The sequence below is a fragment of the Achroia grisella genome, unplaced genomic scaffold (assembly GCF_030625045.1).
Source record: "Achroia grisella isolate CSIRO2021 unplaced genomic scaffold, CSIRO_AGI_Agris_v1 utg511, whole genome shotgun sequence".
Classification (NCBI taxonomy): Eukaryota; Metazoa; Arthropoda; class Insecta; order Lepidoptera; family Pyralidae; genus Achroia; species Achroia grisella.
In genome coordinates this window covers 5,886,488-5,903,782 of record NW_026712905.1, presented here as the reverse complement: position 1 = coordinate 5,903,782, position 17,295 = coordinate 5,886,488, and the positions used below count along the sequence as shown (strand labels likewise).

Below are 17,295 nucleotides of genomic sequence, written 5' to 3'. Positions count from 1 at the left end.
TGTCGGCTGTATACCCTTTATCAAGGAACCCTTTAATCTAATTTTAAAATAATTTGTTTCACCAGAAGTTCGCAGTTTGCCCAACAAAATTAAACAAACACCAATTTCCTTTTCCTATAGAGAGTTGCCAGATAGTTAGAAGTTGTTAAATGCTCTTATCGTTCTCGCAAAAAACAGTTTATATTTCTTTAGTGTATCTATTGCATAACAAAGTCGATCAACGTATATAACTAATAATAATTAGTTAGATTTTTAAATACAACTATGTATGTGGTTATAGAAGCAAATTGTCTCAATATGCGATATTTTTAACTTCTTTTCATTACGCAAAATGTTTTAAGGTTGGCAACCCCGACAGAAACTGCCAATTTCTACCATCTATATCCGGTTTGTATGTGATTTGCGAGTGCACGTGTACATGATCCTTGAGTTACAATTGCAATTACATTTTAAGTCGTTGTTTTATTTTAAAAGTGTAATATTTTATCATTGACTAAATTGCTAAATCAACTACAATTACCTGTTGTTTCTACATAACGTAAGTTTTTTACATTGATTACAGTTACAAATCACCCACCCGGGCTTCTGTGACGCCATGTTGTGAAGCCGTCTACTTTCAATTTACCAGCGTAATATTTGTTATCATTTTTAGAATTATGCCAGGCACTACAGATAACCTTAATTAATATTTATTAATTTACGGTAAGAAATCGGACGATTTATTAATTTTTTTATCGGTAAACTAGCGCGCCTGTGCCATCTTTTGCATGTTTTTATCTGTACTATTTGTAATCGTAGACTGAATCTACTAGTGAAAGAAAGTACTAGAGGTATTACGTAAATTGGTGTAATGTACTTATTCGTTGTATTTATATATATTAATATAATTTCTGGTTGTGTTGTGAATTACAAAAATGTCTTAAAACCGACGCGATAATAGATACTCCCGTGTTTTGGCAGAGGCCTTGCGACGTAATTGATCAAAGCAAAATTAATGTGCACCTAGCTGTTAAACTGTATAATCAATACATTAGTAAGTTGCAGTTTGCATAAAGTACAAAATTATTATATATGTACTTGACTGAATTATTGTTTGTTCAAAGAAAGATTGAGAAATATGGACAGGGACGCTCTTTTAAATCCACACGTGGTAAATTCGAAATTTGTATGTACTCATTTGATATTTATGTCAGATATCTACTATTTATCCTACAATTGTATAAAATAACTTCTAATTTGTAATAATCGAACGATATTTACATATGTATATTTTATAATTTTCAATTGATATCAAAGTATATCTGTTAAAAATAATTCTCATCTCTATATAAGGTACATTCAGCATAGTTTTGTAGCTTCTGGTATATTCTAAATTAAGTCAGCAGATGCACATTAATATTATCAATACAATCATTTAATCAAAGTTATTTCCAATCCACTATTACTGAACAATAATAAACTAGGTATATGCATTTAGCCAAAGAAGTGTGATTGCCAATGAGACTCTAGAGGTCTAAAATTTTAATAATGAAATTTATAAAATGCAACATATTGAGTTAGGGTGTTTAGGTGTACTTTAACTTCTTTTTGTTATACATTTAATGATGATACTATATTTTTACCATCTTTCGGGGCAGAAAGCTCATGTTGATAAATATTTTACTGAGTACCTTTGAATATATCTGCTGTAACACTTTTACCAAACTATTCCTACTATTTATAACTGACTACATTTTTCAGAAAATGGTGGGTTCTCGTGTCTATGTAGGTGGACTGCCATTTGGTGTGAGAGACAGAGACTTGGAAAAGTTTTTCAAAGGCTTTGGCAGAATTAGAGACATCCTTATCAAGAATGGCTATGGTTTTGTGGTGAGTCACTCGATACTTCGTCATCTGTTTCCCACATTATTTAAAATGTGTAATTGGTAATGCTGTATATTGGTATATTGCTACCTTTTAGAAATTTAAAATTGAAAGTCACTTAGTTAATTAGAAGTTATTTCTACAAAGAATTGTAAGCAAGTAATATGCTTTTTTATGATTCCTTTTAGGAATTTTAAGTTCTAATTATTTAAGTTATTCTATGCATCTTTAACTCAAATAATTATCATATAATATGGTGCTTAATATGTCCCTTGCCTTCTTGCATGTATTATGTAGGGATCTATAATTTGTTTTCAAAATATAGCCCATATTGATTACCAGTATTATGCCATAGCTTTATTTTATGTAGTTTTATTTGTTGGTAAAAATATTTTTGTAATTGTTAAATTATATTTTAGTTCTACTTTTTAGTAATGAATAATTACAAATGTAAAAATGAAATTAGCTCTGGAATATTAGTTTATATTAATTGTTTAATTATATTTTACAGGAGTTTGAAGATTACCGAGATGCAGATGATGCGGTATATGAACTAAATGGCAAAGAGCTACTTGGGGAGAGGTAAGAAAACTTTAACTATTGTAATGACTAAGTTTAGTCCTCAGGAATGGTAAGAGTAAGTATACCATGGGCTTCACACCAAGAGATGTCTGTTTATTTACATTGTTGACAATTACCTGTTACCATTAGGTGAGTTGTCAACTTGTTTACCAATTACGAAAAAAAAAAAACAAATATATATTCAACAATAATAATATCCCACTACAATTCACACAACCCAAACTAAATAGAGCTTGTGTTATGTGTACTAGACAACTCATATAAATACTTAGATATTTTTTTTAAATACATACTATACATAATCATACTCATAAATACAAATGTTTGTACCGTGCGAGGAATAGAACCAGCGACCTTCGGAAGTAAAGTGGTGTACTAAACTGCTATATCACAGAGGTCGTCAGTAATTATCATACAATTTTTAAAATAATATTTTCAATAATATTGTGAATTTCAATCGTGAAAGTGCTAATTCATAATTAAAATTATACAAATATGTTTAACAATTTACTAATTCATTTTCTTTATCAGCCGGCTCCACATTTGTGTGAGACTTGTATGAAGGACTGATATATGAAATATATTTATGAATGTCATATCTGAACATTTGAAAGATTGGTGCCAGTGTGTTTGAGATAATTTTATGTGATATTTTTATTTTTCATGTTCTGTTTAATATATGTATCAAATAAATTGTTATTATCAATAGCACGAATGTCGGTGTGTGATGTAACGCTGAATTTGAATGTTACTCCATTATAATTGGTCTAAAATTTCTATTCATTTCATCGAACACTTTATCGATTGGTATCAAGTAGTGTTAATAGGGAAGTAAGTGGCATTGGTAAATTTTATACATATTCCATCTCATCAGTGAATAATAATTAATTGCTAACAAGGAATTACTTATTTAGTAGTAATATATTTCTTAATAAGAAATAAGTATATATTTCATGATAAGAATTTTATGTTACTTTCATTTAAGTTAAAAGGTATTTACCTTTTAACTTAAATGAAAGTAACATAAAACATTTCAGCAGCTAATATCAGTTGTTAGATATTTGTAATTTTTATGTACGAATTGTTACAATGTTCAAATATTTGCAAAAGGCATTTCATCCACTTTTCAAGGTTCTGAACCAAATACTGTTTTCAATGGTCAGTCTGTAGCAATGCTATATTCCAAAAACTATCAGAGCTATTGATTAGTTTTATAAAGAACTATTCGCCAAATATTATTAAACTTAATTTTTACTTTTTGTTTATCAAAATACAGTTAGTTGAAAAGGTCAAAGACGATAACTAGTGATAGGATATATGTAACTGAAGTCTATTCCATGTATGAGTAAGAACTCTGTCAGTGATTATATATGCTACCAATCGGCAAAGTGTCTTCGATCGCATAATGGAGTGTGAATCGGTGAGGGCGCGCGAGGGTGGCAGTGCTAACAGTACCGACGGGTGTGCCGCAGGGTGGTGGTGGAGCCGGCGAGAGGCATCGACCGCAGCGCCGACCGTTACCGCCGCGACCGCTACTACGAACGCGACCGCGGCCGGTCGCGATACGAGTGAGTGTCGCTATGTTGTAGGGTGTCGGTGGAGCGCGCCCGCGGCATGCCGCGCGGCTCCGACCGCTGGCGGAGCCGCGACCTGCCGCCGCCGCCGCCCCGACGACCGCCGCCGAGACGAGAACCGTCTGTATCTTAGCTCTCCTCTATATGCAAACACGTGTTCATGATAACCATCCTCTAGTATTATGATTATGTCGATGATAGCCGGGCTTTATTTTAGCAAACAACACTTGTTGACAGTAGCTGGACTGCAGCAAACAGATGTTGATGATAGCTGGACTCCTGTAAATACATGATGATGGTAGTCGCGCTTCAGGACAACATTTGAGAACGGAGGACTTACCACGACCAATTGTCTCTATAACATTTCATGTTGATTAGCCTTATGTAACGAGGTAGATTGTATAAAGTCGTGACGTGGGGTACCTCTAACTCTTAGATTTTAGCCGCCAAGCAGCTTTCTGTGTAAGCTATGTTTCTGTAGATGGATGGGAGATATGTCAGTAAAAATACAGGGGCCGTATTATGAACTCTTATTCCCATTCAGTTTACGGCTTAAACTGAACTGCCTGGCGATTTCGTATTACGAACGCTATTAGCCAGCCAGTCAGCGGTCACGTGACAGCTGAACGTCTTCTGCCCGAAAACTGACCGGCTATTTCGTATTATGAGCGTTTCATTTGACAGATCTAAGCGGACGCAACTGTCAAAAAGACCGTTTAAAAACAATTCAGTTTACGGTGGCTTCATATTAGCTTTTATAGAATTGTTTTCTAATTTATAGCTTCATTATTGTAATTTGGTTATTATTTCTATTTCTATGTCAGTTTTTATTATGTTTAAAACATGTTTGTGCAGTTATTTCGATTGTTTTTGTTTCGTTTTAATTTTAATTATGTGTGATGAACTCGAAGTATTGGAGTTTTTGGAAATGTGTGCACCCTACGAAAAAGAAGTAAGGAAAGTGAAAAGACGGTGATTACGCGACCAATCCAATCAAAATGAACAATTTAGAAAACGTTATAATCTAAATAAAGATTTGGTGCGTAATATGCGTGCGAACTCATATGCCGGTATCATCGAAATTTACAGACCTACCAGTGGAAACTAAGGTATAATGTATTGTAATTATTTCACTAAATCACTAGCTGACTATGTCAGGTTTTAGTAGGATTATTATTTATGCTACAGGCATATTTATCAACGGCCTATTAGTGATATTGCTGTTCATTCTTTAGTACAGCCAATGGCAAATAACCGATTTATTGCATTTACCCAACATCCAAAAGTAAATACATATATAAAATTCCAAGGACATCTGAGTAAAGGATAGATAATAAATATTCAAAGGTATCTATTTCTATACAATTAGCAAATCTATGAGTACCATGTAACATACCATATGATATAGTGATAATATATATGGTAAAATGTATGCATACAAGTAAAGCCTAGAAAGCAAGTATACAAGTATACAACAGTCTGATGATGTGCAGTCTCTCCGGCACTTTCCTCCGAGGACAATTAATTAAATTAAATTAATTATATTTTAGGTTTTATAATTGGAATTTGGAATGCTGGGTGTATTGGGCTGTATTTGACTGTACACATGCCACCCCATTGTAAATTAAGAAGAGATATTACTGTAGAAAACAATACCATTCATTAAATATATAATTGGTAAGTGAAATATAAATTAAAAGACATGTTTAATAATATAAGCACTTTTAATATCTTTTTTTAATATAATTATATACATTAACAATAAACAAGATTTTAGACATGCAAAATATGTTAATGATTATACATCTCTAAAGCTACTTATATACTAACAATAAATTGTTTACTTAAATATTAAATGACCATAACACTTAGACATATGTTTCAAATAATATTTATCCATTAATTATTCTCTTATGTTTCAAATAATCTTCATCTATGTAATTAATCTGGAAAAAAAATTTAGGTTAGTAATGCTGACATGGAGATTATAAGTGTGGATGCCAACTGGAACTGGAGCTACTCATGACATTTGGGCAAAGCAGAGGCATTAGGCAACATCTAGAGGACTTAAGCTGGAATAAATCCTTATGATTACTTGGTAAGCACAAAATTTTATTATGAAACTATAAACATCATTAAATCTAAGCTCTAAACTTCAGTAATTTAGAAACATAGTTATTTATCAGCACCAACAGTTATTGTGCTGTGTTTTTAATGAAATAATACTTTTTGTAAATAAATATTAATATTATAGTATATAATATGTTGTTTTTTTTTTAGGAGATCCAGGATATGCTTTGGAGAAGTATACTCCCATCTCAAATGTTATATCAGGACCACAAGAAGCATATTACACTGTAAGAACATGGAATATCATTGAGAGCACAATTGGGCTTCTAGATTTAGATGCCTACATGTACTTTGAGCTCTTATAGATAACTAAATGAAGGTCTAGCTGCTAGACAAACCCATGTTGTTTAGTTATGGAACTAAGAAATTGAAACATTTATAAATAATAATATTGTTAATAGCTCAATGTTTTAATTATTTGTTTTTATAATAAATGATATAGGTACATTATTTATGTCTTTTATTGGTAGTTATAATTAAAGGGATATGATAATTTTATTATATACTAGTAATACCTATGACTTTGTCCATATGGCATACCTAGTTTTTGTTAAAATAAATAAAATATCTCAAATAAAAGCAACTTGTTACTCCTTTACACAACTCATTACATATGACAGTGAAAGTATCCCTCAAATTTGGCCCAGCTGTTTCAAAGATTAGCAAGAACAAACAAATGGACAGACAACTATTTTTTTTTAATGTCATTTATCTTACCTTCTATATGTATGCATTTACTGAAAAGCTGTTGTATGGTGAACTTCAAAATTACAAACAGATACTTCAATTTATTTGCATAGATACATGTATTTCAGATTTTACTGAGATTCCTATTAAATGAAATAAATTAAAATTCAGATGGTTACCTTATAACACTTAAACTTGACAATCCTTTCCAGTCTTTAAAACCCCTAAGGAGTGTAATTGTTGAGCGACGTCCTCACACAAGCGATTGGTATGGTATTCTTGGGCGGACTTATTAAAGCCACTTGCCATTTCCCTATGGGATTTTAAAAATCCCATATAATTTCAAATTACCGGTACGATACACGACGTAGGCGAGAGGTTTCAGTCCGTGATCTACAATTTAGTTAGATAAATATACAAATATAAACATTTAAATATTTGCATCATTTTAAAAAAACATTACTAAGAAAATGTTAGGAATACTTACGTTACATTAGGTATATTTTTCACAACAATTGAATTATTAAATTTAACTTGCGTATAAAGTCATGGAAAGGCTAAGTTTCAAATTGTACATTAAAATCAGAATTAAGTACTTTGCGCGGAATTTTAAGTAGATGCACAAAGTTCGTTTGGATATTATAATGAAAATATTTTTTACAAATAAATCCGAATTATTAAAAAAGACAATAAAACTGTCTGGAATATTTTTGTATATTACACAAATTCTACCATTGTATCTTAATTACTGTTTTCTATATTTAATTTACATTTATTTAATTAATATTTTGTCCAAAAAGTGACACACAAAAACTCAACTTAACGTTGCAACGAATGTATGCGTATCCGAACGCAGCGCGAGAAAATCCACTAACCAGCCAGAGACAAACTATCCAGGCAGAATACGGTTTGAATTTGGACCCTCATAATACGAAAAAGAACAATTCAGTTTAAGGCCGTAAACTGAACTGCCTGGAAACTGACTGGATTTTAAAGAGTTCATAATACGCCCCCAGGTTACGGAAGTACCTTTGTCCATCGGAATGGCAATGTATAAGCGGTACTATGGGCGTCGCATGGTCATATCTGTGGTGCTATTTATATATGTAGACGATGGTTACCATATACATCAAGTGGGCTGTCATCTTATTTACCATTCCAATTTCATGTAAATCTTGTGTTTTTCACTGTGATCAGTTCAGTCATTCAGGCTTATCCAGTGTTGCTTCGCATAGAAGCGAGCGAAATCATTCTGATTATTTTATGGCTTCCTAGTAGCACATGACTATATGGAAGATCATAGAGGCTATTGGTGATGGTTAGTCCTCTGCCTCAAATGTTACTACATCAATAGGAATAAACTAATTCTATTTCAATAGTTAATGAATAGGGTAAATAAAAAAAAACAAATTATTTAATTAATAATTGTTCATTAGTGCCATACGCTACTATGATTGTTAACGGTTATATTATTCATTTTAAAGTTATTCTCAGTTGTTACTACTGTATTGAAGGAATCTCTTAAACTTGTTAAGTGTGACATATAATGAAACTCGGTATTAGTGATATTGTTAACGTGATAATAAAAAAGTGCAGTCAACATACAAATAGTGATATTATATTGCATTTGTTAGACGCAACAATATACCAGAGTTATTAGATATCAAATATTCTTTAATACACTTAAAGTTATCAGCGAACTTCGATAGCCTAGATTAGATGTTTATCTATAATCTAAAGCAGTCTATAAAATATGGCATAACAACTACATCTTGCCTAAGTTCATCTGTACTACCTAGTATCATTTAAATGATGAAAAATCTTTTAAATAAGTTCCGGAAGGTTTTCTGAACCTTACCCTCTACATACACAGATTGTAATTTTATTTTTTAATATTTGTTTTATGACTGGCTACTGTATTTACTATACTATATAGTTGATATAAAAATAAAACAGTGTTTAGATATCAGTGAGTTCGTATAATATAAAAATAAATACATAGTAATAACTGGAACTATATTTCTATTTCAATAAAATGCGTAAATATTACTTTTTTTCATCGATATAACATTGTTTTTGCATATAATATTGGCTACAGTTTGTGCGCGTCGCACAGTTTTCGTACTTATTGTGTGCATATTATTTTGTCGTGTGTAAAACTTGTTCTATGCTTGATTTATTTCACAGCACTTCATTTTTTCCTTCTTAGTCATCCTTAGTACCTTCACTAGTAAAATTTTTTTTTTTTTCTGCATTTATATTTTATTTTATATCATGCCAGTTGTATGTAAACCCTGTAATCGCAGTTGATTATTCATAACAGTAGATAAACTATTCACGCACTAGTGTTGATGTTTATCATTCTCACAATGTTTAATCGATCCTATTTGTTTGGTTGATTTTTTTTGCTTGACTAATAAATTACAATTCTGCTAATTTTACACCGAGGGCCTTAAAAATTAGGATGTTTCTGGTCATATTTAAATATAGTCATGTTTCGTGGTTTTTGTATATATGTACTACCAACAAATTTATTCTACATATCTATAGATATGTAGAATGAATTTGAAAATAGAAGAATACAGAAACGAAATACGACAGAACAGAACAGAAACGAATAGAAATATACAGAAGAACGACTCCTTTCTAAAGCCAGAAACCTTAATGTTATTATAAACATGGTTAAAGTATATTTATTAAGTAAATGGCAGCCTATCTAACCTTATATATTAGTACCATGTTCCTGGTGAACTATCATGGTAACTGGTTACAATAATTAATTTAAGAAAGTGTGTATACATATCTTTACTTAGAAATAAGTTTATTTTAATGTGTAATAATGAAAATAATAATCCATTTATCGCAAATACTTTGTGAAAGATAAATTTATTATTATTTTGTATTGACAGTGACTACAATTATAGATACGGGCCGCCCACGCGCACCGAGTACCGACTCATCGTCGAAAATCTGTCTAGCCGCATTAGCTGGCAGGTAAGAAACTGAATGGGACAACTTGGGTACATCATCATCCCATCAACAATCACCCAGGGTACCGGACACTACACGGTTACATTTGGGCTGGGCAGAGCATCACCTTCCACCAGGGCACGGTCGGTTCAGGATGTCAGAGGTCGGGCATTGCGGTCGAATGGTCGGACGAACATTTGTCGTGGGTCGAAGATGACGTTACAAGATGATTGGAACAGAACAAACAATCGGAGACTTGAAGATCGATACAAGAAGTACATAGAAAGCACTGGTCAAATGAAAAAAATCCTTCCAATGTGGACCAACCAATGAGAGAACCATTGTGAGAGTTGGAAATATCGAGCTGGGAACGTTCAGGCTGTTTACAATGACAATAAGGACAATGCGTCAAGTAACACGGATTCGAGGAGGCCCCAGACATCTCGTTCACTTTACTAATAAACATCACAGCAATCATTGTACAAATGTTAGTCTTCACTTTGTTTGTAATTTAGTATAACAGTACTTCCCTTGAATTGTTAAACAGCATACATTCAAGTATTCCATTAAATGACTAATTACTCTAAATACTTTTAAAAGTCTAATACAAACACACGAGCTTATTATAGAAATAATTTTTAAAAACAACAGAAGGTGGCGTTTCGTGCCCTGAGCCCTCGATGTAGCGCAGTGTGAGATGTGGTCTGAGCCGATGTTAGGAGGTTATGGGTCCGCCGCAGCCGTCGCCGCTGGAGGGGCCGCAGCCGCCGCCCCCCTTCGCCCCCCCTCGGCCCCCTTCGCCCCCGGCGGCAGGTAAACCCGCACCAGGGGGGCACACACAACAGGACCGTTCTCGTTATGTGCAATCTCCCATTTTTATTCATTTCTATCATCGTTACATTTTAAGTTCACATTATTCATAATAGTGGCGCTCTCTTAAACGAAGCAGCCGGCTATTGTGAATATTCATAATTCAAATTATTTCGTCAATTATGTTAGTACAACTGGCTCGAACAGCTTTTCGAATTTGGTGATTCCTTTATGGTATCATTGTTTACAATGTTTGGGAGGACCGGTTGGCTGGCAATGTGTTGTCCGAGGAAGATGTCAGTTTCGAGGAGTTCCCGAATTTATACAAGGAAGGAAGGATGACAAGGATGGACTGATGAAGGAAGGATGGATGGATGGCGGACTACCAAACACGGAGCACCAATAAAGTACTGAATAAATAATGGAAGGATATAAAATTTACGGAGAATATATCACAGAGGTGGAGTCTATGCATTTTAAGACAGAACGCAATCATTATGTACGGAAGGATGATCCGGAGAGATACTGAAGCAATTTAAGAGAACACATAAAACAGAGACCTAGTAAAAGTGCAGTCTTCAGATATCCAGAACAGCTCGATGATACCTACACTGTACCAGGCAGTGTTCATATCCAGAAGTCATGATTGGCACACGAGGGTGGACATAAGATATGGACATATAGAAACCTAACACTATCTGAATGAGGCTATAATAACAAGCTATATGAAGATCTAAAACCCACTATCGATTGTTCTTGTAAACAATGATAACCAATAGGTAACTGTTTACGAAATGATGTTCGTAGCATCTTTTTATTTTATTTTTTAACATTAGGTCCTAATCTTGATTCAAGTTGAATAAATAGGCTTCATCGTTAGGACATTAGGATTCTAATATCACCAACAACTTTTCCCAAAGTCTTACCTAATGATGATATATTTTTTTACCATCTTTCGGGGCTGAGTACCTTGATGCTACAACATTATTCTGATGAAGACTTTTGGAAAAGGTAACACGAAGTTCAGTTAGCAGTAGTATTAACATGATACATTGATTTTACAGGACTTGAAGGATTACATGCGTCAGGCTGGGGAAGTGACGTATGCCGACGCCCACAAACAGCATAGAAATGAAGGGTGAGTTTTGTTTTGAATAGCCTTCGATATCCTTCCGTTGGTCGCAGAGTAGAGTGCTCGCACGTTATTTTTGATTTAAATGCGAGATAATGAAATGGTACATTCGCCTGCGCTAACAGTTTACGCTGGCGGGGCGCCAGTGGAGCTTAAGATGAATATGAGATGAGGCCAGTCTGCCTGTGGCAAATTAATCAGGAATTTTTGTGATAGTTTCCAGGTGAAACCAGGTCTTGTCAGTTTGTTCCTGATAAGTACATTGCAGCAGATAATTCGTATTGTTTTATGGGTGATAATCAAATTATGCACACTTATACGCAAACGGTTTAAGTTGGCCCGCCAACACTAATTGAGGGTGATAAAATGAGTATGAAGTCAAGTTAGTTAGTTCATCCTGGCAAATAGCAATTTACCATGATAGTTTCCTTTGAATATTTGCAGTGTGGTCGAGTTTGCCACGCACTCTGACATGCGGGCCGCTATCGAGAAGCTGGACGGAACTGAGCTCAACGGACGCCGGATAAGATTAGTGGAGGACCGCCGTTCTTCTCGCCGCCGTACTCGCTCTTCCTCCAGTCGCTCGCGTAGCCGTTCGCGTGATCGTCGTCGCAGCCGTTCCAGGTGACTTTTTTACCTATATATACGGCCAAATGCGGAGAATAGTCTAATGGCTGTTTACTTATAAAAATAACAAAATTTACTTTTTTGTTTCTAACCAAGCTTATCAATTTCATAAATCGCACCGATAATTTAATAGTATAAACTTGCAATTAAGATTTCTGAAGTTGGTATTATTGACATTACACATGTCGCATGGCATAACGTCGCATCGGTGATGCATTATGTATGTAATTATACGAAATACTGAACTGTATGCTTTTGGGTAAAGTTTAACGAAGTATGACTGACATCTAAAAAATATTAAAATATACGATTTCGTTAAAATAAGTAACAAAAAAAGCACCTGCTTTTGGGTACATATTTAATGATGATACTATATTTTTTACCATCTTTCGGGGCAGAAAGCTCATGTTGATAACTATTAAACTGATTACCGTTTAATAGATGCTGTAGCTATGTGTAGTATAATTTTAAGATACTGATACATGTTCATATATTCCGTAGCCGTTCAAGGTCCAAGTCCCGCCCGAAGAGCAAGAGTCCAGCGCCTAAATCACGCTCTCGATCCCGTTCAAAGTGAGTGTTTGTTATATACATTTTATATGCAGACTTTTTTATGACACTAAAAAAAAAGTGAATAAAACTGCTTTATTTATTCCCGTGGTTATTCGCAATGTATTTATTGCAAACCGAAAGCCAATGACAGTTGTTTCTTTTTTTTCTTCTTAAGGTATGTGTGTACTGAATACATGTCCTCAAAAAGAAAAATATATAAAATTTTCTAACTTTCATTCTTATTTTTAAATTTCAATTTTGTTTATAAATGAAAATGGTTTAGCAGTACCTAGCTTTTGCCTGGTATATATATTTGATATATATCCCTTACGACTAATCCACTAATTCTACATATTTTTGTACCGTTTATAATTTGTATCATTAAAAAGTCTGTTAAGATGATTTGACGTTTCTTTATATTTTTTTATTATACTATGCCTGCATGAAGCACTATGAATTATATTCGATGCTACAGCAAGGTTCTATGTCTATAATGTTGCATGACATAAATTAATGTACTGTTCATTTGGTTAGGTGCGTAATTACTTGCGCTGAACAATATTTGAAAATGTAAGTACTTCGCTATAGTACCTACGGCTTCTTATTAATAATGGTTGCTTTTTATCTAGCATCCTGGTTTCTTTATTTTCGCTGCTTGTGTGACGAAGACTAATATAGCTCCACAACATCGTTTCTAATAGAGGATTTACTTACTGTTATTAAATTTGAATGAAACAAAGTGAAGTTGATGTATCTTGTATTCATATTGCATACTGAAAAGTTTAAAATAATATATCTATTTGTTATATATTATATACGCCACGTATTAAACTGTATATAGATTGTGCTTGTATGTAGTGTAGCTATAAATATAAGTCTGTTCAAATTAGTATATTATTATGAATAAGCTATATTTATTGAGTGCTGTCAAAATAGATAATCACTATCGCTGCAGTAGAATCATGAAGTAAAATATGAAATTAATTTAACGTAAAATCTCTAAAGATCACATTAAATTGGAAGCGAATATATTTAAGTTTATAATAAGCTCTATTTTGTACCAGAGACACAGTAGATGGTGTAACTATCTTGACAGTTCTCTAATGTGGCTTAGTGCCAGTAGACATAAACTAAACTCGAAATACAACTATTCTGTTGCGGTATCACGACGCTCAGGGACGCCAGTCGTTCCAAGTCGCGGTCTCGCTCGGCCTCACGTAGATCAGACCGCCGCTCGCAATCCAGGAAGCCTGGCGACCGGAATGGACACCGTTCAGCATCTAGATCCAAGTCCCGTTCGCCGAAAGCAGAGTCCAAGTAAGTAAAACTTGTGCTTTCAATTAACATTTGACAGCCGTGCAAGTTTGCGAGGTTATTTCCCATTAGGAATCACGTAATTAAATTAGTCACCCCACAGAATGGACATGGGTCCAAGTAAATATTGTAATTAACCATGTGAAATTTCTAAATAAACAAATGTTAATAATACGTACATGACATGTTTTTTTTTCATTGGAATTGGGAGGTAACCCTGCAGTGTATTTCAGGCATAGTTGTCAAATATACAATAAAAATACTAAAGTATTTTGGCATTGATTTGTTAACAAAATTCAAACTAATAAGTGATATTGATGGCACAGTTGAAATATGTAATTAACTCGATCCATGTTTTCCTGCATCGCAGAGTGACTGCCATCGCAAGGTGAGCATAGTTTTGCATAGTATATGTATATCCTTAGCTTATCCTTATCCTTACACACATCATTCTTCTTAGTTTTGCTACTACATATTATTATACATGTATATTATTTGCAATTGATTTTGTTTACTTCGTGTGTAAGTGTTTATACTATACGGCAGAATTAAAAAAAATACAATAATATTTGGGTTTTATGAAATGTTTTTTTTTTATAATAATTTATATTTTAATCATGCAACTTATGTTTAAAAATAAGTTGCATATAAAATAAAAACTAAAGTATAATACTAACTAAAATGTAATCATTTAGAAATATTATATAATATACATTATTTAATATTATTATATTAAATAATGTTTTTGGAAATTGACAGCTTAATGAACACGCTAACGCATACAATTAAGTTTTTGTCAAAGTTGATATTTTATATTATGATATATGTATTTAAACGTGTACTGAAGCGAAATTTCGTTCCATACACCAAGAGACTTATGAGTATTCTTTAGGGATTCAATTTTGTATTCTGTTATTGCATTATTCTATTATAATTTATAGTATCAAAGTCTATGTTAACAAATAACTGGTTAACAAAATTTTTATTACAAGTTATATCATTTATAGGGAGAGATCGCGTTCACGTAGCAAGGAGGCATCGCCCAAGCGTGAAGAGGAACGTCGCGCCACCAAGTCCCGCTCCCGGTCCCAATCTCGTTCCCGATCACGTGACCGGTCCGGTTCCCGCGAGCAGTCCGCGTCCCGCTCCCGTTCTCGGTCACCGCGCCAAAATGGCGACGGACACGATCGGGCCAGTACGGACCGCTCCCCCCGTAGTGGGGAATAGGGACTTTAGCGTGTTAGTTTTAAGATATCTGCTAGATTTTATGTCTATAGTTTACATGATCCGACTACGATCGGCTCTCGATCTCTGTCTGGGTCCCATGGACCTAGAAATAATATGAAATGCAGGGCATGATAACGTTAACAAATTCACTAACTGAATACCGGTTTAAAAAAAATGTGGTTGGCAACACTATACGAGTACTTTTAGTACTAACAACATTTTTCATTGTAAATAAATTCAACATGCAACAAAATCACCACACTAATTATTAACTAATAGTTAATAATATTGAACAATCTTTAGTGTATTGTTTAGAATTAGTACTTATTAGGCATACAATCTTATTCATAACTAGCAGGTCAGTAACGTTGCTGAATTTTTAATGTTATTTAAAGCCCTAAATAAAATAAGTATCATTTCCGAGATATCTCTCACCTCAATTTTTTTAAATGCTAATTAAAGAGTTGTAATAATATTTACATAAAAAATAATCTAAGGTGGATATTAAGACTAAAAAGTTTCAGGGGGAATAATGTTATTTTTCAATATAATTAAAACCATGTATTATACCTTGATTTTATTAAAAACTTTTGTTTGTATATTATGAATAATTGAAAAGAATTGTATTTTTATTTTCAAGGTTAAAAACCGGAGATATCTCTGAAATAGATGAAACTTAAATATTTATGTTAGGAAAATTGTGTGATGGTTTTTCATTCGTTTTGTCTATATTTTAAATATAACTTGACCAACATAGTCTTGACTAGTTTTTTTTATTTGAAGATATCGCACGCCTAATAATTAAGCTCGTACTAAACGGACTTAATGGCGTTAATTTTAAAGTCGCTTCTTACCAAAATGTATTAGGTAACGCAGTTTCTTGTTAAACGTGTAGTCTTTAGTTTTACTTACATTTCAGGGTCCATGGCTACTAAATAAGTAGGCTTTCGGTATTCGGAGTCAAGTGTAATATACATCTAAGAATTTTGAAGTTTCATAATGTTTGTCAATCATTTTGTTCATCATTAACGACATATTTTTCGTCGTTCACAATATGACTTGCAGGGTACCTATGTGGCTATCCTAATATAATGATTTGTGAAGTTGAAGTGACATATAGATTCTTCACAATTAAGTTTATTATTATAAACACATACTTTACAGTAAATAAAACAGTCGAAATGAATTTTAAAATGACTAGTTACTTGTGTAATTTAAAAATCGCCGCATTCATGATTTCATACTGTAAAAAAACATTAGAAATTGTTGCGACAACCCTATACAATAGGTATGTGGTATTTTTGTAAATACTGGATTTTGTTACTAATTACCAAATAAATTAATTAAGAAATAAACATAATTTGTTTTTTTTTTTGGATGAAATCACTAAGTTTTGTGTGAAATACCAAAGAACCTTTTGTTCATTCAGTGGGAAGGAGAATATTAAATTACGAATTTGACACACTTTATTCAAATTAATATTCAACCGACTTCGAAAAGGTGAATCTTCTCGGTTACATTTTATTTTTACCAAGTACTGTACTGTGTATATAACGATTTGCTTGAGTATACTTTATTTCATACTACCTACCTATTTTTTCCACCAAGCAACTTGATTTTGAATGCAACTACAATATTTCATTGGGTTGGAAAAATGAATGACAATTATGCATAACGGCGATTAAGGTCTACTCTTGAACTATTAAATAAATAAATAACCCTGGATGCTTAACAACGCCATCTAGTTTCACGGTAAGCAGAGCTTGTGTTATGGATACTAGACAACTGATATAAATACTTAGATATTTTTGTTTTGTAAAACCACAA

At 33.2% G+C, this 17,295-nt stretch overlaps 1 protein-coding gene and 1 long non-coding RNA gene across 6 annotated transcripts; both read left to right on the top strand.

Moving 5' to 3' along the window:
• The first annotated feature begins 381 nt into the window (after positions 1 to 381).
• On the top strand, positions 382 to 16,818 carry LOC131846495 (serine-arginine protein 55). Of its 5 annotated transcripts, none has more exons than XM_059195815.1 (10): positions 386 to 538; positions 1,741 to 1,869; positions 2,375 to 2,445; positions 3,918 to 4,013; positions 9,761 to 9,830; positions 11,681 to 11,754; positions 12,193 to 12,372; positions 12,877 to 12,948; positions 14,104 to 14,244; positions 15,249 to 16,818. In XM_059195815.1, exons 2-10 carry the CDS (start codon positions 1,744 to 1,746, stop codon positions 15,466 to 15,468), a joined length of 1,050 nt encoding a protein of 349 aa, XP_059051798.1. In that variant the 5' UTR covers positions 386 to 538; positions 1,741 to 1,743; the 3' UTR covers positions 15,469 to 16,818. The 5 variants fall into 5 exon arrangements, 4 of the variants coding, with proteins under 4 accessions (XP_059051799.1, XP_059051798.1, XP_059051796.1 ...); XM_059195813.1 differs by having other exon boundaries at positions 9,746 to 9,830; XM_059195814.1 differs by lacking the exon at positions 386 to 538 and adding an exon at positions 610 to 702 and having other exon boundaries at positions 9,746 to 9,830.
• On the top strand, positions 4,528 to 6,596 carry LOC131846497 (uncharacterized). The gene is made up of 4 exons (XR_009357678.1): positions 4,528 to 5,128; positions 5,570 to 5,696; positions 5,983 to 6,117; positions 6,300 to 6,596. It is a non-coding gene; the product is annotated as an uncharacterized LOC131846497 (long non-coding RNA).
• Positions 16,819 to 17,295: the final 477 nt, after the last annotated feature.